Source organism: Elgaria multicarinata, chromosome 19 (assembly GCF_023053635.1).
Source record: "Elgaria multicarinata webbii isolate HBS135686 ecotype San Diego chromosome 19, rElgMul1.1.pri, whole genome shotgun sequence".
NCBI classification, from domain to species: domain Eukaryota; kingdom Metazoa; phylum Chordata; class Lepidosauria; order Squamata; family Anguidae; genus Elgaria; species Elgaria multicarinata.
This window is the reverse complement of record NC_086189.1, coordinates 13,727,974-13,739,772: the sequence shown is the minus strand read 5'-3', so window position 1 is coordinate 13,739,772 and position 11,799 is coordinate 13,727,974. Positions and strand designations below refer to the sequence as shown.

Here is an 11,799-nt window from a genome sequence, read left to right as displayed (position 1 = left end):
AAACGACGATTATGTGAGTGGCACTGCTCCCACGTCTCTTCTCTGGACTTTACCATCTCAGAATACAAGTGTGGGTGTGGGTGTGTTGCATGTTCCTCTGCATCAAAAAGCACACTGATAGCCTTATAGGAGGATGGCTGTATATTCCCCCCCAAGGCTCAGGTGCTGTATACCTCTGTATACCAGTTGCTGGGAACATGGAGGGTGTCATTGAAACCAAGGGCTCATCTACACCAAGCAGGATATTGCGCTATGAAAGCGGGATATAAAAGGCAGGAGCCACACCAAGCAGGATATAGTGGTATGAAAGCGGTATATGGTATGTGCCAATGGTCCCCAACAGTTGTCAGTGCACTTCAACACCGCTATAAAGCAGTAGTGTGGTTCCTGCCTTTTATATACTGTTTTCATAGTGGAATATTCTGCTTGGTGTAGATGTACCCTAAGTCTTGCTCGTGGGCTTCCCATTGGTACACAGAAAGAGAGAAAAGTCCCCAAAGCCTGGTGCATTTCGGCTTCTCTGGTTTTTTTAGGCCTTCTTCAGGGGCTTGTTACGAAGTCTGCAGAAATGATTAAGAACGAAATTTGTCTTGTGACGACGACCCGGTTGGCGGCTGCAGGACCAGAGAAACATCTGGCCAGATCCAGCTGGTCTCTTCTTAACACGACCACTTTTATTTTGAAGGGAAAGCAGCTGTGCATGTGTGGGTGGGTGGGTGGGTGTCCTGCCAATGGAGGGTCCCCTTCCAAGCCACAGAGCACCTTCCGAGGACATGGAATAACGGGCTCAAGTGACAGGAAGCCAGATTCCGGCTGGACATCAGGAAAAACGTCCTGACTGTTAGAGCAGTACAACAATGGAATCAGTGACCTAGGGAGGTTGTGAACTCTCCCACACTAGAGGCCTTCAAGAGGCAGCTGGACAACCATCTGTCAGGGATGCTTTAGGGTGGATTCCTGCACTGAGCAGGGGGTTGGACTCGATGGCCTTGTAGGCCCCTTCCAACTCTACTATTCTATGATTCTATGATTTTCCTCGCTATCGCAGCAGGGAAAGGAAGGGTTTAATTCCCTCTCCATGACAATCCTGATCATCGATCAGCCCTCCTCACCTCCCCAGTCGATGTTATTTTCGTTGTTATTTTAAAAAAGTAAAATAAAGAAGAAATGGCATGATCAAACACCGAAGATGCACTTAATGCCCCGTCTAGTTGGCTCCACGAGGCAGCTCGCCTCGGAACTCGGAGGAATCCTATAGCTGTCACGACCAGATATATCCTGCGAGAGAAAGAAGAGGAAAGGCAGGCAGACGTGCTGAATATTGCTCAAGTGGGCCCCATTTTTCAGGCTGCCTCTGAAAAGGCGGAAGATTGTGGCGCTAGGAAGACTTCCACTTCAGAATGAGATAAACAGACATGAGAAACGAGCGCAGGGCGAGCGGGGAAGAGAAGAAGGGGAGCTATTGATATTTTCCTTTCACTTTGGCTGTTGAGAACACAAATATGTCAAGTTGGCTTTGCAAATATAACCAAGGCATTAAGAGCCTGCCAGGGCTTTTAGTCATACAAACACAAAATGTTCCAAGCGCCCGACGCGAAAATATTTCTAGTCATCGTTCGGAGACGGGAGGGGAAAACAAACCCAGAGACACATGGAGGGATACAGGACGGATCTGCGCCAACGTTTCTTTGGTGGGGATTTTATAACAACCGAGAGCCGCAGAGTTCCCAAGAAACTCGCCAGCCGTTTTTACTTGCTGCTTCGGAGTACGTGCTAAAACGAAGAACAAGTTCACGTTCTGGGAGCGTGATCACGACGGAGCTGCGACTTTCATTTTATTTTTGGGGTGGGAAAGTCCAGCTGATTTATTGCTGCTATGAATGTGGTGTCACCAATGTGTATGTGAACTTGACAAAGAAATGTAAGCAAAAGGAGAAGAAAGAGAGAGAGAGAGAGAGAGAGAGAGAGAGAGAGAGAGAGAAAGATCACTGCCCCAAGGAGATTGCAATCCAATTTTTGACAGCGAGGGAGACAGCTGCCAATACTCTCCCTGGAGTCAGTGGGGTACTTTCTTCCCTCCCTGATCTCGTGGGTGAAATGGGAGTAGGGGCTTGCAACATTTGTTGTGTAGCGGGAGCGGTTGGTGCCGTCATGACTGGGCTGTCCACCGCTTTTAATGCTCTGCTCCAGAGCTCTGCCCACAGCTTGTCTGCTTGATGTTTTCTCGTTTGTCTTGAGAATGCTTGGCAAGCCACGCACGCTTCGACCATGTGTCCTTCCCCTAGACCAGCGGTTCTCAACCTGTGGGTCGGGACCCCTTTGGGGGTCGAATGACCCTTTCACAGGGGTCGCCTAAGACCATCGGAAAACACATATTTCTGATGGTTTAGTATTGACTGAACTATGTCATGTATCATCTTTTGTATTATTAAAGCTATTATGTATTATTTTCATTAGCACACCATCCCATGACAATGGATCGTGTAGAGAAGAACGAAAATAATTTTATGGTTGGGGGTCACCACAATATGAGGAACTGTATTAAAGGGTCGCGGCATTAGGAAGGTTGAGAACCACTGCCCTAGAGAGAGGAGGCACAAGCTGTGGCCGTCCGAGGGTGGGAGTTTGCTTCCACAGCGTGTGCACTTTTTAAACAGGGCCCGGAGGGCCATGCGCCCTAAGGCGGCGATCTGAGATCGCAAGTTCATAATAGAAGAACGTTCTTGATCCTTTTGTCCTTTATTTGCACTCTTTGGAAATGGAATCTAATCTTAGCTATTTTTTTGTGTTGCAGATTTGCCGAAGTTGTTCCCAACGATACAGCTGCGATGGTGGTCGAAGAAGAACTGAGGGACTAGGCGGGAACCCCTTGGACATGCGCACAGAGCGGCGGAGGAGGGGTTCCCGCCAAGAATCTTAGCTATGGAAGTTTTTTTCCGAGTTCAGCCTCCGCGCAGGCGCAGAGCCCATGTGTGTGATGCACAGAGACCACGATGAAGAACTACAGATTGTCCAGCTACCCATATGAGGAGACCACCTGTCCTCCTCAGGATAAAAAAAAATCTGGTGCTACCTGACCTAATTTATAAGGTAGCAGGGTGGATAAAAATCAATGATTTTTTTAAAAAAAAAATCGGATTTTTTAAAATTTAAATCGGATTTTTTTAATAAAATGCTTTTTGAGGAAAAATCTATCTAAAAATAGTTTTCTGTTTAAGATACATTACAGCCCAAAGGTTATTCATCATGAAATAAGGATTGGTTTTTAATTATGTAGAATGAGGCTGGTGCAAGGTGTTGGTAATGACGTTTAAAGCCCTAAACGGCTTGGGACCTCGATATTTGAGAGAGCGCCTCTCCTTATATATGCCTGCCCGAGACCTTAGATCTGTTGGAGGAGCCCTTCTCCGCATCCCACCAACGCAACATATACATTATGATGGGACCAGGGAGAGGGCCTTCTCTGTGGTGGCCCCCCGACTGTGGAACGCCCTCCCCTTGGAGGCCCGATTGGCACCAACATTGATTGCATTTCGACGCCAAGTAAAAACATGGCTTTTTAACAAAGCCTTTGTTGGTTAAACTCACTGGCACATTGTTTTAACTGCATCTGTTGCTTTTAAATTATATATTGTTTTAACTTGGATAATGGTTTAATTTGTTTTTAACTGCGTATATTTATTGTTTTATACTGTATGGTTAAGAATCGCTTGTTTCTGATTATTCAGGGTTTTCTTTCTACAAGTTTAACGTCCCAGTTTCTTCCTCAAATCCACCCACCGTCCACTCTACCTCCAGGATATATATATATTATGAGTGTTCACTTTTTAAGGGAAAGGGAAAAAGAAAGAGGACTCTAAAGACGGCCCTTGTTTGGATGGAGATGACATCACAGCTTGGTCAGGGTGAGTGCAGTCAGGCCCCCAGGTTAACAATGAAGGCCGCCCTCAGTCTGGATGGTGTGGGACTCGATGTGTGGGACTAGAGCTCCCATCATCCCCACCTAATGGGCCTGCTGGTTGGGGGATGATAGGAGTTGTAGTCCCACACATCTGGGACTAGTCCCACACATCTGGGGAAGGCTAGTCTAGATTTAAGTTCAACCAAGATCAGCACAGACCCAGGGGTTCCCCACAATTCAGACAAACCCACAGCATCCCGTCACCTGGGGACAACGGTGGGGGGCGGTTGGGGGGGGGAAGGTCCGTAGACTCACCGTTGCTGAACATCTCGTCATCCGTTAGCTGTCCGTCTTTGGCATAAAGAATTCCAAACTTGAAATTGACAGAGCCCTGAAAGGGACAGGAACAAAGCGTTAATAAAAGCGAGCCGGGCCTGTCCTCCTCGGAGAACAAAGCATAGCGTCCGGGGAAAGTCTGGATCTGAATAATGTGGTGCATTTGCCCAAACGCTGCTTTCTAACTTCGCAACACCATCATTTATCAGGTCTGCTAAAGTCATGGAGCATCAACAGATGCGGGGAGGAGGGGGGGAATCGTGTTTCCTTATTTATTTATTTTTATTTTATTTATTACATTTTTATACCGCCCGATAGCCGAAGCTCTATTACCGTCACTTCCCCCACCCCCAGCTTCTGCCCCCACAATTCTCTAACCCACCCCACAAAACCGACATGGGGTGGGGGGTGGAATCCATGTTCTGAAGGATAAAACACGAAACCTGCTCAAAGCCACAGTTTTACAACCCTAGTGGAGTGGAGTGAAACCAGTTGAGGGCTCAGAGGTTCCAAACAGGAGCCCTGTCAGCTAGGCACGGATGGTCTACTTCCTGTACACCCTCTTCTCCTGCTCAGAGGAGAGAGCTATAGGCAATCGACACAGCCCAGAAACTTCCAGGCACAAGAAATCAGGTGATGCAAAAAAGAGCAAATCCCATGCCTTGGCCTGCTATAAAGCTCCAAATCCTTCTGTACTTGTTCATTCTGAGTAATTCGTTGCTGAGGGAGGGCGGTGCCTCCAAACTCTCTCTCTCTCTTCAACTCCTTCAGTCGTCCATGCTCTGGGAACCTCCAACTTAGATTACTGCAATGCCCTCTATGTGGGGCAGCCTTTGAAGACGGTTCGGAAGCTGCAGCTTGTGCAAAATGCAGCGGCCAGACTGGAAACCGGAACCAGAAAGTTCAAACATATAACACTGATTCTGGCCCGCTTGCATTGGCTGCCTATACGTTTCCGAGCCCAATTCAAGGTGCTGGTTTTAACCTATAAAGCCCTGCATGGCTTGGGACCACAATACCTGATGGAACACCTCTCCCGACATGAACCTACCCGTACACTGTGCTCAACATCTAAGCTCCTCCTCCGAGTGCTTCTTCCGAGGACAGCTCAGAGGATGGCAACAAGGGAGAGGGCCTTTTCAGTGGTGGCCCCCCAATTATGGAATGATCTCCCTGATGAGGCTCGTCTGGCGCCAACATTGTTATCTTTTTGGCACCAGGTCAAGACTTTTCTCTTCTCCCAGACATTAAACAGCACTTAACAACGTAGGCTAAGTTCGTTTGTTTTTTAACGGACCCCAGAACTGTTGTTGTTTAAATGGCTACTGTTGTTTTATACTGTTGTTTTTATATTTTTGATGGTTTTAAATTTTGTATTCTTTTTAATGTTCGCTGTTTTTAACTTTTGTAAACCGCCCAGAGAGCTTCGGCTATGGGGCCGGTATAGAAATGTAATAAATAAAGAAATAAAGAAATTTTGACAATAGAATCATAGAATCATAGAATAGCAGAGTTGGAAGGGGCCGACAAGGCCATCGAGTCCAACCCCCTGCTCAATGCAGGAATCCACCCTAAAGCATCCCTGACAGATGGGTGTCCAGCTGCCTCTTGAAGGCCTCTAGTGTGGGAGAGCCCACAACCTCCCTAGGTAACTGGTTCCATTGTCGTACTGCTCTAACAGTCAGGCAGTTTTTCCTGATGTCCAGCCAGAATCTGGCTTCCTTTAACTTGAGCCCGTTATTCCGTGTCCTGCACTCTGGGAGGATCGAGAAGAGATCCTGGCCCTCCTCTGGGTGACAACCTTTCAAGTATCTGAAGAGTGCTATCATGTCTCCCCTCAATCTTCTCTTCTCCAGGCTAAACATACCCAGTTCTTTCAGTCTCTCTTCATAGGGCTTTGTTTCCAGACCCCTGATCATCCTGGTTGCCCTCCTCTGAACACGCTCCAACTTGCCTGCGTCCTTCTTAAATTGTGGAGCCCAGAACTGGACGCAATACTCTAGATGAGGCCTAACCAGGGCCGAATAGAGAGGAACCAGTACCTCACGTGGTTTGGAAGCTATACTTCTACTAATGCAGCCCAAAATAGCATTTGCCTTTCTTGCAGCCATAGGATTGTGCCGTACGTCACTCTCAGGAATGGCCCACAAGAGCACCCATGGGTGTAATGACAATGATAATAAACGAACACCCAAATGCATCGCCTCGAAAGTGGAAGGAAACACTGTAACAAATGGAAACCAATATTTATGGGGCCTTAAGGAGATACGTCTGTGCATTACCTCTTGCTCTTCGAGGACCAATAAATCCTGTGCAGGGGGCAGGGAGAGAGAAAAATACAAAGATCTTTAGCTTTTATGTTCACCCAAAACTTCACAATCCTAATTGCTACTTGCTCATGTTATCGGTCAAGAGTAGCAGTAGCCGAACACATTTGTTATGCAGATGGTGATCCTAGGGATGTTCTCTCATTCACCTTTCAGGCGTATACTCTGTGGGTGCAGAGGGAAAGCAGGAATATAACCTCAGGTCACACACCTGATGTCTGTGCTTAGGAACTCCTTTCCAACACTCTTTTAGCAAGCTGCACCCTTGCTAAAAGAACGGCAGTGGCTGCCAATAAGCTACTGGTCCGAGTTCAAAGAATCATAGAATGGTAGAGTTGGAAGGGGCCTATAAGGCCATCAAGTCCAACCCCCTGCTCAATGCAGGAATCCTCCCTAAAGCATCCCTGACAGATGGTTGTCCAGCTGCCTCTTGAAGGCCTCTAGTGTGGGAGAGCCCACCACCTCCCTAGGTCACTGGTTCCATTGTCGTACTGCTCTAACAGTCAGGAAGTTTTTCCTGACGTCCAGCCGGAATCTGGCTTCCTGTCACTTGAGCCCGTTATTCCGTGTCCTGCACTCTGGGAGGATCGAGAAGAGATCATAGAATAGAAGAGTTGGAAGGGGCCTATAAGGCCATCGAGTCCAACCCCCTGTTCAATGCAGGAATCCACCTTAAAGCATCCCTGACAGATGGTTGTCCAGTTGCCTCTTGAAGGCCTCTAGTGTGGGAGAGCCCACAACCTCCCTAGGTAACTGGTTCCATTGTTGTACTGCTCTAACAGTCAGGAAGTTTTTCCTGATGTCCAGCTGGAATCCGGCTTCCTTTAACTTGAGCCCGTTATTCCGTGTCCTGCACTCTGGGAGGATCATGAAGAGATTCTGGCCCTCCTCTGTGTGACAACCTTTCAAGTTTTTGAAGAGTGCTATCATGACTCCCCTCAACCTTCTCTTCTCCAGTTCAAGATATGGTTAACATATAAAGCCCTTAACAACTTGGGAGCAGGTTACTTTAGGGACCCCGCCTCACCCCTTATGCCCCTCTCATCGGAGGTGTACGTCTGAGGATGCCACTTACAGCAGAACATTTAAGGTGCGATCCTATGCCTGTTTAGACAGAAAAAAAGTCCCAGCATGGCTGGCTAAACATGCACCAGGTTGCACCCTTAACTGCTGCAGCACCCGCCCTCTGGAACGCTCTGCCACTTGATCTTCGGACTCCACAATTTGGACATTCGGACAACTTCCTAAAACTCGTATCTTTACACAGGCTTTTCCTGAAGAGAGCACTTCGCTTTCTATCGTGCATTTTCTTTGCAGGTTTGGACAGATTCCACTAACCATACATTCTTTGGGATATATTTTTTTAATATGTACATTCATCTACAACCCAGTCGCAATGTAATTTCCGCCTGAGAATTTAGCAAAGGACGCAAAGGATGAGACCATTAGATAGAGGCTAGATTCTAGCTCGTGGGGTTGTCACTGAACAAGCTCCCTGAGTGGCAAACTCCCCGTGGAAAACTATTTCATTTATTAGATTTGTGTCCCACTTTCTGAGCAGAGTCCTCAAAGCAGCTCACAATGTTCATAAAATGTGGTTCCTGAAGTCTGTAATCCAAAGGAATCCCTCCGAAAGTCATGCCCCATAAACAAACCTTGACATCATAATCAGCTCTACCAAATAAAGAGTCTAACGATGAAGAAAATAGTATTCCAATCCCTCATCCTTCCAACCCTCTTCCACGCACAAAAACCTTTGCATAGCTTACCTTTTGAATTTCAGGGTGAAGTATTTCTCTAGGGCCTTTCTCAAATTTGTCAAGATTCATGGCACTGAAATGCAAGCAAAACTGATCTATTTATTTATTTATTGCATTTTTATACCGCCCAATAGCCGAAGCTCCCTGGGCGGTTCACAGAAATTTAAACCATTCAGCGTATAAAACTAACAGTATAAAACCATGATATAAAATACAATATAAAAGCACAACTAGGATAAAATCAGCAGCCGTGCAGAAACGCAAATTTAAAACAGCCAAGTTAAAACTGAATTTACAGACTGTTAAAATGCTGAGAGAATAAAAGGATTTCAGTGCTATTTGCTCATATCGGTACCCGTAAATTTTCATTAGTGATGAGGAATTGTTTTTCGTTGCTGTGTTTATTCTACCATTTGTTTGCCTGCATTTGAACATCATGTTGACCTGGCGCCTTTCAGGTGTTTGGGGCTTCCAACTCCCATCAGCCCCGGCCAATGGTCTGGGATGATGGAAGTTGTAGTCCAAAGCACATGGAGGGCACCAGGTTGGGAAAGGCCAGTTTAGAACAAGCTGCAGAGAGCCATGGACATGCACGCTCTCCCTCCCCCATCTTTTGGCATGGCTTTTGCTTCCATTTTGGCTTAATCACAGCTTGTTGTGTTGTCCGAACCAACAAACCATGATTAAGATTAACTATGGTTTATACGAAACAAGCCAACTTGAAATCACCATTAACGTTAACCAGAGTTAATGTTCGGATGACACATCAAGCTGTGGTTAAGCGAAAACAGAAGGGAAAGTTTCCAAACTCCTCCTCACGGCTCTGCTAGAGAAGGAGAAGAGAGCATGCAAGCCCAATGTGAAGCAGGCGAAGTCAAAGGTTCACCGTGGCTCATTCTTTGTGTGTTGTTTGAATCAGACCAGTGTGATTAATGTTTTTACTGCTCGTTTTTATTGTTGCTTTTAATGTGATTTTCGAAAACTGCACTGTAAATGTATTTTACACCCCAAGGGATAGCGGCATACGTTCATAGAAGAGTGCCAAATCGATAGATAATAGATAAATAATAGTGTGCAAAGAAAGGTGCTTTCTTTTAGTACACATCTGTGTATTTGTTTATTTATTAACACTCTCCCCCCAAAAAATCTCAACTGCTATATGGGAAACTGGCATTTTTCTTCTTCAAAATCAAAATTTGGGGTGTGTTTCTCTGAAATGGTGCAGACTTCGCATTCGGAGCGTGCGTGTGTGTGCTCTTAACCACGGTTAAGGATATAGTAGTGGTTCGGGACATCGTGTGATCCCTCCCATAAGTCTCCTCCCACGACTCCAGCAAAAAATTCACTAGCCGTGCTTGGTGGGAACATGGGAGAGGGCCTTCTCGGTGGCTGCTCCAGTACTTTGGAACTCTCTTCCCGGGGAAGCTAGTCTGGCTCCCTCCTTGATGGGCTTTCGGAAGCAGGCGAAATCTTCTTTGTTTCGGCAGGCCTTTGGAGAATAATCCGGCCCTCCATCTATGTTAAGGACTTGTAAGACTGTTGTGTATTTTAAACGTTTATGTTTTAATATTGTATTTTTTTTATTATATATTGTACATTTCTTTTCCTAGGTTTAAAATGTATATGTTTTAAATTTTGTAAGGCCACCTTGAGGCCCAGTATTGGGCAAAAGGCAGGATACAAATAAATAAATAAATAAATAAATAAATAAAAGCAGCCAGCATTAACCTCAAATAAGCATGACGTCAATACTGGCATTGACCGTGGTTAACCCTAATCAGGGCTCTTCCTTAACCAAAATGTGAACCCGGTTCATAAACCCTGTTCAAGAGGGAATGTGGGTAGGTAGCATCAACCAGGGCTAATGCTGGTTTGAGCTGAATGTTTAACCATGGTTAAAAGAGATGGGAGAACGTGCACTGGAGAAGAAAGGTATGAGGCTTGGGGGAGGGAGCACACCATCCTGTAGTCCACCCCACATCTCCTGACCATGGCTAAGAGACCCCCCAGTAGTATGTCTGCACTGTCCTTCTGTTTCTCTTGGAGCACATGGTGGCGTGCCTTGGCTCACTTGTCAGACCATCAAAGGAACATAGTTAAAAACAAGGTTATCCTTACCTTAAAATAGATTTCACAGACAAAGTTTTTGTAGGACTGTAAGGGAGGCATATTTTCTGAGTACCCTATAAAAGAATGGTGTTAAAAAAGAGATGCTATAATACATCAGATGTATTAACAAAAAATTAGTAGAAAAATAGCAAAGAAAACCAAGGATACATATGGGACATGAACAGGAGGGATAGTTTCTGCTAATTGTAGTTTGGACTATGTACTATCATTTCTGCCTCAGACATACAGGGAAATCATGGTCTGCGAGGGTTCCCTCTTTGCCTTCTCTAAGAATTCCTGAATTCTATCCCAAAAAGCAAGAGCAGGAAAAGTCCCAAACCGTGGTTTGTTAAGTCTAGAAACAATGCCAAACTGCACTTTGCCTAAGGAAACTGACTTCAAACTGCGTTTTCAGAATCTTGATCGGTGGCCGCTCGCAAACCACGGCATCGGCTCAGTCGTTGCAACGAGTCGTGAATCGGCTTTGCAAGCCATGGTTTGGTGGTGCATTTCACCACTTCAGTTTCTGGGTAAGGTTTACGGGGCCTCCACAGAATGCACTCGGTAAGTAATCGACAGGCCAGGAGTGCAAAAACCAAACAAACTATACTAATCTTAAAATGATTGGTTGCTTCTCAGTCTTGGGTTCGACAGCTTGGCACCTCCCATTAATTTGGAGAGAAAGGAGAGACAGTCTCTGGTGCAGTAGTTGATATGAAATGAACATTTCATTGTTTCCAAATTTAAAACGTTTATTTCATATCAACTACAGCACCAGAGCCTGTCTCTCCTTTCTCTCCAGTTTCCATTGGTGCCATTCCCTCTCACCCAGCCACCTTCTCATGAATTGCCATGGAATCATAGAATCATAGAACAGCAGAGTTGGAAGGGGCCGACAATGCCATCGAGTCCAACCCCCTGCTCAATGCAGGAATCCACCCTAAAGCATCCCTGACAGATGGCTGTCCAGCTGCCTCTTGAAGGCCTCTAGTGTGGTAGAGCCCACAACCTCCCTAGGTAACAGATTCCACCGTCGCACTGCTCTAACAGTCAGGAAGTTTTTCCTGATGTCCAGCTGAAATCTGGCTTCCTTTAACTTGAGCCCGTTATTCCGTGTCCTGCACTCTGGGAGGATCGAGAAGAGATCCTGGCCCTCCTCTCTGTGGGAACCTTTCAAGTATTTGAAGAGTGCTATCATGTCTCCCCTCAATCTTCTCTTCTCCAGGCTAAACATGCCCAGTTCTTTCACTCTCTCCTCATAGGGCTTTGTTTCCAGACCCCTGATCATCCTGGTTGCCCTCCTCTGAACACGCTCCAGCTTGTCTGCGTCCTTCTTGAATTGTGGAGCCCAGAACTGGACGCAATA

General features: G+C 46.0%; 1 protein-coding gene across 2 annotated transcripts in view; it reads right to left on the bottom strand.

The window, feature by feature from the left end:
• Positions 1-11,799, bottom strand: part of GARNL3 (GTPase activating Rap/RanGAP domain like 3) — a 99,222-nt gene that overhangs the window by 28,156 nt on the left and 59,267 nt on the right. For both annotated transcript variants that reach the window (XM_063144844.1, XM_063144845.1), the window contains exons 6-9: positions 10,443-10,507; positions 8,334-8,397; positions 6,520-6,546; positions 4,217-4,292 (exon numbers count right to left, since the gene is read on the bottom strand). In XM_063144844.1, coding sequence (XP_063000914.1) covers positions 4,217-4,292; positions 6,520-6,546; positions 8,334-8,397; positions 10,443-10,507 — 232 coding nt within the window. The remainder of the gene's footprint in view (positions 1-4,216; positions 4,293-6,519; positions 6,547-8,333; positions 8,398-10,442; positions 10,508-11,799) is intronic.